Below are 14,275 nucleotides of genomic sequence, written 5' to 3'. Positions count from 1 at the left end.
AGGCCCCCACGCCGCCGCACGCCGGCACCCAACAGGACCGGCCGCCCAATCACCCCACCAGCAGCATGGCCAGCAGCGGAGAAGGCAGCCAGGTCGCAATCTGCTAGGGCTCGTTGCCTCCCGGCCGACTGCCGCCACCGCCACGCCAGCGTGCAGTATGAAGCAACCGCCACCACCGCTCCGCCAGCCACATCACCGCCGCTCCATAGGCCCGCCCAAGCCCATCCCGGAGCGAGGCTGCAGTCACTTGGTTTCTATTCAAGTATGACTGGTTAAGTACGTACTTAGGTTCTACAGTTAGAGCTAGAGCATACAGTCAGTATAACTTTCTGTTTTGAAGAGCCCCTTTGCAACTGTTACTGAGAAGGTGACAACCAAGATCGAGGCCAACGTTGAGCTGCCACAAAGGCTCAAAGACAGATCAGAACTTAACGTGCCGACGGCTCCAACTGGGGCGGAGCTTAACAGCAAAACCGGAGAGAACCCCGTCCGCGGGAGGGGCGATGACAACCGGCGGCGACGCCGACGAGCTGAAGCCGATGCGCAGCGGGGTGGAGGAGGTCGGGTGGCCGGATCGCCGGAGGAGGGGAAGAGGGCAGAGGATGCGCAGGCCTCGCGAGACGAGCAGCTGGGCTGGTGCCTGGTGGCCGGTGGGCTTGGCCACTAACGACTTCCCGTCCATGACTCGTATCCATCAATAATCCGTGTCCGACTGTGCCGTGACTCCGACTCCGGTCGAGGTCGCAACTGGCAAGCCCGATATCGACTTCTTGTGCTGGTCCGTGGTTCCATAAATTGATGAGAGGGCCAGGCCATGATGTACGAGCATCGCAGACAAGCACTTCACACGTTCCTGGTTTTTCGTTGGCGAAAGAGTAGAACGACGCAAAAGCGCCGCCGGGATCGATGAAGCTTCTTCCGGCCGCCCTCGGCCTCGTCCTCCTCCTCCTGCTCGTTCTGAATCCCAATGGCGTGGAGGCCCGGCCAGCCCCGGCCGGCGGCCATCAGAAGAAGGCGTCGAGCGCTACCTTCTTCGTCTTCGGGGATGACTTCGCCGACAACGGGAACCTCCCTCTGACCAAACCAGTCACCGAGATGTCGCGGCAATGGGCCTACCCCTACGGCTCCAACTACGTCGATGCCGATGGGTTTCCGCGGCCGAATACTCCGTCCGGCCGCTTCTCGAACTACAAAATCCAGTCCGATTTCATCGGTAAGTACTATGTTATATTACCCTAGAAAAGTACTCTGTTATACTGTAATCTCATGTTATCCTGTAATCCATGGTGCATCACAATTAACCCTACACTTTGTTTTATTAATAACTTGCAGCAACAATGCTGGGATTGGAGGAAGCCCCTCCGGCGCATGCCCGCACGGCAGACAAAACATGCGACCCATCCGGAATGACCTTTGCTACCGGTGGTGCAGGCGTGTTGGACAGTACATCACACAAGGTCCCCGTCCTCGCCAAGCAGGTCGAAACTTTCAAGAAGATGGTCAAGGACGGGACCATCACGGAGAATCAACTGAGTCGCTCCGTAGCGCTCGTGGCCTTCTCCGGCAATGACTATGCAGGCACCGGTGTTATTGGCCTCAGTAGCCCCAATGATGTGAGTATCATATCAACGCACAATGTATATATGCATGCACTAATTTGAACAACTAATTCGTTTGTGCATCTTACTAACTTATAATTTTCATATATGCGATGTAGATTAATGCTTATATTGGAAAGGTGACAAAAGAGATTGCAGCTAATGTGGATGAATTGTTGAAGCTTGGGGTGACAAAGGTTCTTGTCAATAACTTGCACCCTATCGGTTGCACGCCATCACACACCCGAACCAACAACTACACCACGTGTGATATGTTTGGAAACTTGGGTGCATCCATCCACAACGATAATCTCAAACAAGTTATGACATCAAAGAAGAATGTCTACATCGTCGATGTGTACACCGCCTTCGCTAGTATTGTGGATCATGCGGCAGGTATGTATCTACATGCATTCAAAAGCGCCTCATTATTTTAAAATTATCTTAGTCTAATTATATGAGTTTGATTGTGTACTTGAAATACTTTATCCAAACATTTTAAATTTCATGTGTATTAATGTAGGTAAAGGCTCAGACTTGTCCAAACAATTCAAACGCAAACTATCGCCGTGCTGCGAGAGTTTGAATTCGAAGGGTTACTGCGGACAGCAAAACGAGTCATCCGCAGAGCTACTGTACACTGTGTGCGACAAATCGAGCAAAATTTTCTATTGGGACGACATGCATCCGACCCATGCAGGATGGGAGGCTGTCATGAAACAGTTGGAAAAGCCCTTGAGGGAGTTTGTAAATTGAGCCTAGGTAGTTGGGCTTTATGTATTTGTGTAGATCTTTATATCCATGATGACAGCCTTCTGATTATATTTAATAGTTTCATGTATTTCAAAGACTGGGATTTTTCCCGATTCCATGATGAATATTATATTGTATTTGCATCTTCTTTTGTGAAGACCTACTAAACAAGTCACGTCAAGGGACAACGTGATCCCCACGTACCAAAGATAATCCCACATTTTCTCCCCAATATATACCCCAGTCACGACCAACCCATGGCCATATGACAGTGACTTCACTACGAGCACGAGCTCGTGCGTGTAAAGAGATGTGAAATGGGCACCAAACAGTACGCTGAAGTAGCAAGGGAGTGTACGTGCGCGAGATTGACAACGACAGCGCACGCTCGGTAACAACGGAGTGTAAGTACGTTGCCATGATCGATCGATCGATCTGCAAAGTAATCTTCCGAGTTACTTGTGCCAGAAGAACCACAATGGTCGTCGTCATGGCCTCTTTGGCCGTGCCTGGCATCCACTGCACAAGCTCCGCGGCACGTATTGCGGTCACTGACACCGCGTACGTACGTACGTACTCTCGGTGCGTGGTCGCTGGCGTCCAAACTCCGAAGTGACTCTACATCACCGTGCATGGGAATGCATGGCGTACGTGCAGAAAAGGCCAAGCGCTACAACGACTGCGGGGCCGTATACGCGCGGCCGGCACGTACGTCAACTGTTCATCTCCCTGCCGGTACGTGGCCTGCAGGGCGCCACAGGTTGGTGGACGTAAACGCACGGCGCGGCGCGGCACTAGGACTAGGAGCGAGCTCGCTGTCGGTAGGGTAGGATGCTTGGCATAGAGAGGACATGTGTCAGACCACCTACCATGCGCGCGCGTGTGGGTTCGGCTGGTGCCGTCGGTGTCAGCTGCGCAACGCGCCAACGCCCGACCACGCACGAACGGACGGACGTTGGGAGTCATGGTAGGAGGAGTTGGAGCAGAAATTGCATCGCAACTCCGGTAAAAACAGAGCACGAACGTTCGTTTTTTTTTTTTTAGTCGCACGAGAGCTCCTATCTGTTCACCACGGCCCGGTGGCCGACGCGCTCGTGGGTGTTTTGGCCCAGTTTAGGGGATCCGCCTCTCAATTTTCTTTCCTTTGTTTTTTTCCTCCGTTTTACCATACGGTTGTTTTGCCTAAAAAACCATACGGTCTTCTTCCAAAAATCCGTTGCCCTGTTTTTTTATTGATTTTAAGACATGTAACCCATTTTTTCAAAATTTAATAAATGATCATATATTTTTATAGTTATTCTTGAATTTTTTTGTAAGAATTTCCTAAATGTTGACATATTTTAAAAATGCTCTGAGATTTTCAAAAAGGTCAGAGTATTTTTTCTTAAATCTTAGATTTTAAAACAACATTCACAAATTTAAAATATTATTCACAAACTTAACAGAAATTGCAAAATAACTATTACAATACAGTTAATTTCAAAAGAATATTCATAATTAAAAAAATATGAGTATTGTCGGAGTCAAATAAAATCTGAACTTGTTGATTGCGTTTTAGAGCCTTTAATCTTTGCGATGAATTGTTCTAGATAATGTATTTATTGATAGTTCCATTTCTGCCATTGGTTCCTCCCGTTGCTTCGGTTGCATCTAGCATTTCATCAAACAAAGAGCTCTTTGTGTGCTGCTCTCAACGCTCCTAAGGATGCTCCATCTAGAGATTTAGCACAAGTGTGCCGAGGAGTAAACTTCTCTCCATACTGCAGTGGTCACTTTGTAAATATGAGTATTGTACCATTTTGCAGCATTCCCCAACATGTGCAACATTGTAGTGGCCACTTTGAAGCCATTCGGAGTTTAATACAAGGGGAATACACTTGTTGTTCGATGGTTAGGAGAGTGGTTGTACCCAAATTCCATTAATTAGGGATCAAACACAAACTTTAACACATGTGCACATAGGGATAGGATGTGCCACGAGGGATAAGTGTATGTTAACGTCTGCGTAAGTACTGAAATCCATTTTTGGCATCCAAGGCTTGACGTGGATGTTGCTCCTCTCTCGACTCTGGCGAATCCCGGAAAAAGTCTATTTTAAACCTTGAACTTGTAGAGCTTAGTTAAACCAAACCCCCAACTCTGAATCCCGGTTGTTGGCACCCTGAACTTATCAATCTCGGCATAAATCGAACCCTGGAGTTGTTTGGTGCAACGGGAATGCGACGATCCTGGGATTACATCTCTCAGGTTGCTCCTTTGATTGGACGGCCAGCCTGCAAAATAGTCATGATTTTTTTACAAACTTGAAAAGATTTGAAAAAATGTCTAAGATGGGCAATGGTTGCACAGTATTTATATGCCAAAATTTTAAAAAAATACATTTCGACCTAACGTAATCCGAAGAGTGGAGCCATGCAACTTCGGCCAACCGTTAACGTGAAAAGGTGGGCCCAAGGGACTTTTCGGCCTACTCCTGACTAAAAAGAACTTTTCGGCCTACTGCTGACCAAAAAGGTCTTTTCGGCTCTGGTACGCACCTCTTCGGCCACGGCACGGCCGAAAAGTCCTTTTCGGCCAAGGGAAGGCCGAAAACACCCTTTTCGGCCCACGCGTGGCCGAGGGGGTGCTAGTTTTGATTTTTCTCCACTGCATACCGGGAACGGGCTACCCGCCGTGGGAAGGACCGGATAAGGGCCGCCGAGGCCCGTATCGCGACGGAAATGGCGGCGGCGGAGGTAGCTGATGCGGCGGCGCGGGCACCCGCAGAGTAGGAAGCCATCCACGCGCGCATTGTGAAGAAATGGCAGCGGAGGAACACGCGCGCCCTCGTCCGAGAGTAGAACCGGGCGGTCTGTGCCATGGCCGGATTGCCACCAAAGGAGGAGAAGGAGGACAGCTCCGGCGACGAGCAGATCCGGCTCAATCCGTACTCAGGGGCGGAGACAGGGAGGGGCGAGCAGGGGTCAGACCCCTGCCAATCGCTCGCCCCCCTCAACGATTTGTAGCAGGTAGTGCGTAACAGCCGCGGCTAATCACATAATTAGCCCATTTCTTTTTGAGCGTAACATAAGCCCATATAGAAACAATTAACTGGACCAGCACCAAAGCAGAGAAGCCCACCCAACAATCCATGTACGACGGTTGTGCCTAGCTATTTTTTAGCTCGGCCCAGTGCCTAATCCGTCAGTACGTACATGCGTGTTCTGCACTTCTCCTAGGGCGTTCTTCGCCGCCGCCGCTTGCTTGTACTGCTAGGGTCTAGGGTGTTTGCCATTGTCTCTGGCCGCTACTCGACACGACAACAACACCGTCCACCGCTGATCTGCAGTACGCAATTGACGCACGGGCATGGGCGGACGGCTTGACGCTGGCGGATCTAGATCTCGGGTGAGCAGGATAGATGCAGGTATATTACATTGATAGTAGTTATTACTCTCTATGTTCTAAAATAATTGTAGCTCTACGTTTGTCCTAAGTAAAACTAATTTAAGTTTAATGATGTTTATAGAAAAATATGGTAAGATCTACAAAATTAAATATACATAGTGTGCATATTTTTTAAAGATTCTAATAAAGCTATGGTGTTTCAAAATATTGATATATTTTTCTACAAACTGGTAAAACTTGAAGAAGTTTAACTTAGAATAAATTTAGAGCTTCAATTATTTTAAAACAGAGGGAGTGAGACTTTTCTTTGGATAAAAAGACCTTACTATGCTTAATTAATGTTTCATATAAAACAGTAAATTAGTCTAGTAATTATGTGTCTATTTGTACTAGTCAAAGATGAAGCGGAAGAATCAACAACAAATGGGGTAAATTCTTTTTCAATCCAATTGGTTCAGTTTCAAGCTCCAACATTATTACTACTAATAGTATATTTTTTATAGTTCCAAACAATAATTTTATGTATTATCATCGATGCTATCGTGAGACTTAATATATTGTGATACTCTGTCATTTGCGTCAACAATGGTGTCTCGCCCCCCTCATGCTGAAATCCTGGCTCCGCCCCTGTCCGTACTGCGTCTTTGACTTCCGCAAGAAGGACGGCAAGGGCGCCGGGAAGGGCAAGGGCAGCCGTGGATGGACCCCACCATAACAAAACATGCTAAATTTTAGCAGTCCGATGGCATATTTATAGTTTAGTGTTCATGGAGTAGCCGGACGATGCGTGCGCGTCGACGTAGTTCCATGAGTTTGTATGAATTTGAAATATGATAATTGAGGTGTCTGGATGTGGATTACACTATTTGAGGAGTGCCCGGTCAGTGCCGGTGGACGTGTCCGGGCATGTCCGCAGACGTTTGAGGGATCGAATTTGCCAAGTCCGACTGTAGATGCTATTATACGACAACAATCATTGAGTTCCCTTTTGTACTCTCCTATTGAACCAGCCTGCTTTCACACCATCAGTGCTTTCATTTTGTTGCGTTGAACATTGATGTCGAACTCCTACATTGTTGCATTTCTAAATTATGTACAACTGATGACTTAGTTTGTACGTATGTAGTACTACCAGTTTGCAGCATTCCCCACCATGCATGTGAAGTGCTGAACTGCATTTACAAGACACTGAGGGAATGTACGTGCGTCTCTCACACTTTCACGTAGGCACGGATGACTCCACCATGTGCGCCCGCATCTTCTTGGCAGGCGGCGGGCGCTGCGGCACGGCGACGAAGACGGTGGTCAGATCGTGCGGCACCGGGTAGAAAAAGAGCCGCTGCTGCAGCGGCGCACGCTTCCTCGTTGGCACCGGCGCCGACTTCCGCGGCGCAGGCGGGCACACCGTGGCCGGCACCAGCGCGCTGTCGGCCGTCGTCGGCGTGGTGAAGCTGCCCTCGTCGCCGGCATTGGCCCCCGCTCCGCAGCCGTCTCGCGGCCCAATTTCTCCACCCGTGGCCGTGGCCAGCGGCGTGGCGAAGCCAACGTCGATGCCGTCGTCTTGCTGCAGTGGCGCAATGGGCAGCATGGCCATGGAGCCGCTCGCCATGGATGCCTTCGGTGTGACGCAGCCCGTGTCGGCGGCGGGAGCGCCATCGTCCGCCATCGGCCCTCCCGTGCCCCGCGCGCCGCCCACGGCCGTCTGGATCGGCTGGAGCGCCGCCAATTCGGATATTTCCGCGACGTCGAGGCCCATCGAAGCTGCTGCGCGCGCAGATCCCACTGCTGCTGCTCTAGATCCTCTCTCAAGGGATCCAAGAAATAGTTTATGGGAGCGATCGGATTGCCTGAGCTGCGGCGCTAGCCAGTGGTGTGATGTGACTCTGCTTGCTTGTGCATGGTCTTTTGTAGTAGTAGCGTGAAGGACGAGGAGGGAGGAGGCAGGAGCGGAGAGGAGAGGAGATGGGGGAGTAGCTAAATAGTAAGTAAAGGAGAAGCAAGCAAGGAACAGAATTAGATGCAGGCAACAAGCAAAGGCCATGAGAGAGAGAGAGAGAGAGAGAGAGAGAGAGAGAGAGAAGGGCAGTGCAAATGGGGTGGCGCAAATGATTGTGGGGGGAATGCATGAGAGGGTGGTGAAACTCTTGGATCGAGTAAGTAGATCGCGGCCCTCCTCCCGTCTCCTAAAGCTTCCATGTTCCATCTCTCTCTCTCTCTCTCTCTCTCTCTCTCTCTCTCTCTCTCTCTACTACTACTACTACAATGATCTCTCTCTCTCTTGTGCAGAAAAAGGGATAAATACGGATCAGATCAGACGGATGAGGAGCGGCAAGAAGCAGAAGGAAGCCGGCAGGCAGGCAGGCTGCAGGGGCCGGCGCATGAATTTTCACTGCACCAGGGTTAATTTCGCTCCACCGTGCTCTGCCCTCTGCTCTACAGTGTTTATGGACGGTGATTAATGTAATACTTAATTACTAGTACTAGTGAGTAGAATGTTGCTCCTCCTACCTACCTACAGTTGCATACAGGTGGTGCAGAAGGATGTTTACAGCAGCACAGTGAAGTTAATCTAGCTAGTCTCCAAGGCATGTTCTTCTGTATTGCTATAGACTAGTAGTACTAGCTACCAGGGCGATGCATGCATGATCTGTATTGCTATAGAGTAGCAAGGACAAGTATGGTTTTTTTTATTTAGAAAAGGAGGATGACCCCGGCCTCTGCATCTGGGAGATGCATACGGCCACTTTATTGATTATTCTCGAGGACCTTACAAAGTATTACAACAATGTGCCTGAATCCACCATCTTGGCAACATATGCCGCTACTCCTATCCAAAATGATGAACGGGTGCTAGCTGGGCCACTACCCAAACCACTCACCTAAGCCTAACATCAAAAGCCGGAAGCCGAAACTCATTCGGAAGCCCCAGCCGAGCCACATACCGGGTCCGGGGCACAATCCGGTCAGACGCACTCGTGTGTCGTCGCCGCCATCTTCCACAGGTCTTCAGATCATATTGAGGCTTCTACCTTGTCTGGCCACTCGGCCATCGACGTCACCATGACGCCAGACAGCAACCTCCTCCTGCGCGAGCCCATCTCCGCGCATCGGACGCCGAGTCTCCACAGCGCCATGCCATCGATCTCCGCCGCCATCAATGTGTGAGATGAAACACCGCTCCACCACCCCTCCAACCAACACTTGCTCCAAGACGATGCCCCCAGAAGGGAAAGCGATAGAACGCCATCATCATCCGATCCGGAAGACCCAGATCTGGGGTTTCCCCCTGAGCATCCCAAACCTGATGGCGCAGACTGCCGACGATGCCTCGACCATCGGCAGTAGCTCCACCAGACGAGCGTCGTCTACGTCGCCGCAACCTCCAAGATGAAGCTGACCAGAATGCATGTGTCGACACCGAACCGCCGCCACTTCCGCCGCCGCTTGAGCAGCCCCCGAGCAACGCCTTCAGGAAGGAGCACGCCACCGTGGTGTCGTCGTCGCTTCGAACAGGGGGGTCTGAGGTTTTCACCTGAGCTCCTGGGAGGGGTGGAAGGAAGGAGGTCCTCTCCGAAGCCTCCAACGAGGGAAGCAACACCCAAAGGCATTGCCATCGGAGTGGCCGCCACGCCGGCCAAGAGATTCCCCGGAACCCTTCCAGCCACCGGATCTGCAAGGCCAGCACCCAAGAACGGTGACCGAAGCCACCAAGGGCTGGATCCGCTGCAGATCGGAGTAGATCGGGGTCGAGGACGAACATCACCATGGCCACCATCATCGAGCGAGGAACCGCCGCCGCAGCCGAAGCCCACCACCTCCCCGCCATCCACATGGCCAGGGAAGTGGCCCACCTGTCCACGCCGGTGCCACCCGCCGCCAGGCTGCGCCGCGTGCCACCAGCCATGGCCACCGCCATGGATCCGGGCCGCCAACCGCGGGGCCCCGCGGGAGAGGAGAGCCGCGCCACGGGGGAAGGCCCCGCCGCCGCCGCCACGACGCGGGCTTCGCCCGGTGGTGGCCTCCGGCGGCGGCGAGGGGATTAGCTGGAGAAGGGGGGCCCGGCGGCGGCGCAGTTGGGGGCTGCCGCCCGTGTCGCCTACCCTAGGCGACGCGGGGGAGATTATTGTATATAAGGTTTATATAAGGACAAGTATGGTTAATTGCCGCCATGTTTGCTTGTTAGAGCAGATGGCTCCCATGATCCCATCAATTTTTGCATCGCTGGGTGCTTTCTGTACACATGCATGGATCTGTCCTCTTGCCACCGACTAGAAAACTATATATATTCAACAGATTTTTCTTGCATAATTAGTACTGCTGCAAAAACAATTGAAGAATTGATTACAGACCAAATTTAAAACAGAATGAATGACGATGCAGGAATCCAATGTCACAACTTGCAAAGGAGTTGTGAAAAAAAATGGTGATGCAAATAGGAGTTAGTACGAAGGTAAATGGTTCATGTGGCCGTGTCATGCATGCCACATATACCGGGCTGTGTGGAAGCACTGACAGGTGGGCCCGCGCCGCTTCACCGTGAGCTGAACCATGGGACAGGGCCTTAATAATTTTCGGTGCATCTCGATCATCCCACACCCAATGTCAGCTGTCAGATGGACCCTGGCGCGCTGCGCTGCCCAGCCTGCAGCGAGTCCCATCGTTTCCTTTCTGCATGATCCTCGTCAATTTCAGAGCTGCGACAGGAGAATTTTGTTCAAAGCAGGTTAATCTTTTTCATTTTTCTTGTACAAGAGGACGGCCATCTAATTTCTTAGTGCCAAGTAAGTGGATCACAAAGATAAGGTAGCAAACACAATTCACGTTTTTCTTTTTTGAGAAAGACCGAGTACGGGTATACATGCACCACTAGTCATCTCGCATTTTTTCTAAATGCACCACCAGTCAGTGCAAGGGCTCGCGAATTACCAAAGCCCGGCATGCCGTAAGCTGAAATTTACTTTGATCTATCAAACACCACAAGCATCACATATTTGTTTAAACATCATCTGCTATATAAGCAGTAACGTTTCATAGATCATATAAATAAATAAAAACATGAGATACAATCCATAAAAACTCGTTAAACACTAGCCACACAACCAAACCTTTCAACGTCTCGACGACAAAAGTCCAGTCTCTGATGTTCATCCTTTTTGTGATCAACTGTGCCATTACATGACCACTATGGTATCGTGTGTATGGTCAGATATGAGCACGTGCGCGTTTACATGGCGTGCAGTCTCATGTATTGATCTATATAAATCCCTTTTGGATGAAAAGAAATTACTAGTGTAACAGAATCATGAACAAACTAAAACTGAATCATTCAAGGAAGGAAAAGGGTTTTCTTCTTCCTTTTTTTGAATTAATGAATGATTTTTAAAATTTAAATGTATTCAAACTTCATGGTTTTTTCAATTTACATACAATTTTAAACTTAATAAGATTTTTAAATTCACGAATATGTTCACATTCGTGAATATTCTGAAATTCATGAGCACATTATAGGTTCGTGACCATTTTTTAAAATTATGAGCATTTTCAAAATCCATTAGCATTTTCAAAATGTGAAAATATTTTAGAAATTCGAATATATATATATTTTGTAAACACTTTTTAAAATCCAGGAACCTATTTTTACAGATTTGTTATCATTTTTAAAAATTTAATTAACTTTGTTTACAATATTATACTTGTTTAACGACAAAGATCAATAGTTCATTTTTTGGAACCAGGACCTACCATTTTTTGAGCTGTTTTTTTTTCAAAGCGAAAACGTCAATTTCTTCCTCAAGCGGGAGCTCTAAGCGCGGGAGTTATGGGCCGGCCTAGCAGAGCGTTATAGCAGCTCCTGGCTAACAACAATAATACTACACCACGCAAATAAAAATATTACGTAGGCAAGCACCCGCTTTTTTCAGACTAAAAAACCCCGCTAATCGAACACCAAACAACGCCAGCAAGGTTGCAACCCCGGGGAGGCCCACAAGCCAGTCACCATGAAGGTCCTGGTAGGCTGAGCATTGGCCTGGCTAGCCATCAATTTGGAGAAGGTGTAATGTGGGGTGTTTGTACCTGACGCCACAAGGGAGCTCTTTGCAAATTTCTGATATTCGTGTATGTATATTAAAAATAAAAGGTGAACTTTTGGTCCCTCGACAATTGCCAATGCAAAAATCGATCCCTCAAGTCCAATACCATAGTTTTACTGTCCCTCAAGATCAAAACCATCTAAATCATGTCTGGCGCGCCATTTTGGAAGCAGTTTTAGCGATGATGTGGTGACAATTTCACACACGTATGTATAGCAGCACAATTAACAGACAAAGTTGGCTAAAAGGGGGAACAATAAAATTACAGGTATCCAAGATGACAGAGCAATAAAATTTGCAAATAAATGTACGTATTATGGCGTAGCAGAAGCTCGCAGCGACGTAGGGCATGCATGCACCGGCAGCTAGCGCATCACGGCGCGACGCAGGAGATGCGCCCCCTCGCGCGATCGAAGGGAAGCGAAGCGTGCGGCGCCATTTTTAGCATGTGCATGCAGCTGGTCACCTACGTACGTAGCCACGTCGGCCGGCATTCAAGCTCACCTGCAAAGTTTTAATGGCCGCCATGCTGCCATGTCCGGTGATACAAACGGAGGGGGACACACCACGCTCCTGCACGCTTACCACGCGCCTGCTGCATGCCCTGCCCGATCTCGCCCTTGCATCGCAGAGCATAAGATATAGTATATGTGTGTGTGCGCATAATCTTTGCTGTTTATTTGTATGTTGCGATGTTCGATCTCTAGCCACTGGTCAGATGTGCAGACCAGGATTACAGTGGCAGAAAGAGAGAAACAAACATGGAGCCTCTGTGTTTCAGTGTGACTTCTGCCATCACTGTAAGATCTATCTGCCTTGAAGTCAAAATGAAGCTTTTTTCACCAACAGAGGCACACAGCTAGTGTCAAAAGCAGCTAGGCTCTTTCGGCCTCTAGATCCCTCTCTGCCTCTGCACAGACCTCCTTGGGCACATGCATGCATGGCCATTGCTACCCTTTGATTTACCTTGTGGTATTTTTTGTTTGTTACCAGGTTAATCAAAGTGAGGTTAGTGGCGACATAACGAAACAAACAAGTTAGCTCTACGCCTTAACTAGACAATAGACCAGTAGTAGTACCCGATATCTATCTAGGAAGACAAGAGGGACAGAAGTGTGGTGCCCGCTGTCAGCCCAGCAAAATGATGGAAGAACTAAAATCAATCAAGCAATGAATGGATGTAGATGAGTACGTACCTAGGAGTACATTCGAAATTCAAAGTACATTTCCCTCCAATTTTTTGACGTTTCCCTTGGCTCTTTTTGCATGAAGAGCAAAAATTAGATGGCCTCCCTGAATGAATAAAATTTGCCCATGCATCTGCCATAAATGGCGTGGGGTTGAGATGCTTCTGTGGGTCAGCTGCCCATAAGTTTCCTCTCATCATCGCTGGCTGAGAGTGAGATGGACCAAATCAGTATCCACAGGGCAACCACTGTTGCTGGCTATAGCGGACAGGATTGCCAACTAATCTTCATTTCTTTCTTCTTTGCGATTGATCGCCATGTACCGTGGACCACTCCGCAGAGACCTGCTGCTGCCCAGATTCATACGGGTTTATAGTCTGTGTAGTTTTGCGAGTAATTCGGTGGTTGGATTATATACTCTGGTTTAATTCCGTGTCTGGCTCAAAACTTTACATGGTCTATTCAATTCAAGGAATTTTATTACTGCGTTACACTTATTCTGGGTTTCTAGCTACGTGTCCAATATAGTTTTTCTTATATTAGTAAATTATAGGTTTTCATCTTGTTTGACATTTTCTACAAGAATTACCATATTTTTAAGAAATTTTCACCCATCTTGGGCCACAATTTTAGCATTTTTTAAACAATTTGGCATCTTTTGTCAAGTTGGTCCTATCTATCAGAGTACACGTGGGGCATGCCACATAGGCAAATTTACTATCGCACCTGGTTACTCTACGCGTTCGTTTTTATGGGAAAGAAGCAAACAAAATATTTGACATGAAACAGTAAATCTATTTAGGACGTAGATGAGTTACAGTCATTTTCGTTCCGTAGTCTCGGAATCTCGGTGTAATTTTTATTATGTTTGAGATGCTTTATACTTCCCGTAAATTTCTATAATAGATCTGATCCTTTACGTAAAAAAATGTAATGCAACTACACTTCTTCTTTGAAACAAATACAAAACTTAAAAAAATAGAAATCAATAAAAATGCAATACTAAAAAGAAACAAAAACCCAAAATTTAAAAGTGACTACAACATTGACAAAAAGTGGTTGAAACTTAAGAAATGTCCATCGCCCATGTCTTGATAATTCAGTATAATTCAATTGCCGTATATATATGGGCCACGATTACTTAAACTTTTTGTCTGGTGATCGATGCTACCGCCAACCAGCCATCCCATGCATGCAAGCCAGACATAATTCAATGAGGAGTACGTACAAACTGTGGATCGATTATACATCGTCCCTA

General features: G+C 48.1%; 2 protein-coding genes across 2 annotated transcripts; one reads left to right on the top strand and one right to left on the bottom strand.

Moving 5' to 3' along the window:
• The first annotated feature begins 906 nt into the window (after positions 1-906).
• On the top strand, positions 907-2,354 carry LOC109738339 (GDSL esterase/lipase At5g03600-like). The gene is made up of 4 exons (XM_020297439.1): positions 907-1,213; positions 1,333-1,613; positions 1,718-1,994; positions 2,122-2,354. Exons 1-4 carry the CDS (start codon positions 907-909, stop codon positions 2,352-2,354), a joined length of 1,098 nt encoding a protein of 365 aa, XP_020153028.1.
• A 4,416-nt stretch (positions 2,355-6,770) lies between these two features.
• On the bottom strand, positions 6,771-9,380 carry LOC109738340 (uncharacterized). The gene has a single exon (XM_020297440.4). It carries the CDS (start codon positions 7,939-7,941, stop codon positions 6,958-6,960), a length of 984 nt encoding a protein of 327 aa, XP_020153029.3. The 5' UTR covers positions 7,942-9,380; the 3' UTR covers positions 6,771-6,957.
• Positions 9,381-14,275: the final 4,895 nt, after the last annotated feature.

The sequence above is a fragment of the Aegilops tauschii genome, chromosome 7, assembly GCF_002575655.3.
Source record: "Aegilops tauschii subsp. strangulata cultivar AL8/78 chromosome 7, Aet v6.0, whole genome shotgun sequence".
Classification (NCBI taxonomy): Eukaryota; Viridiplantae; Streptophyta; class Magnoliopsida; order Poales; family Poaceae; genus Aegilops; species Aegilops tauschii.
Note: the sequence above shows the minus strand (reverse complement) of the source record. Positions and strands in the feature narration are given on the sequence as shown.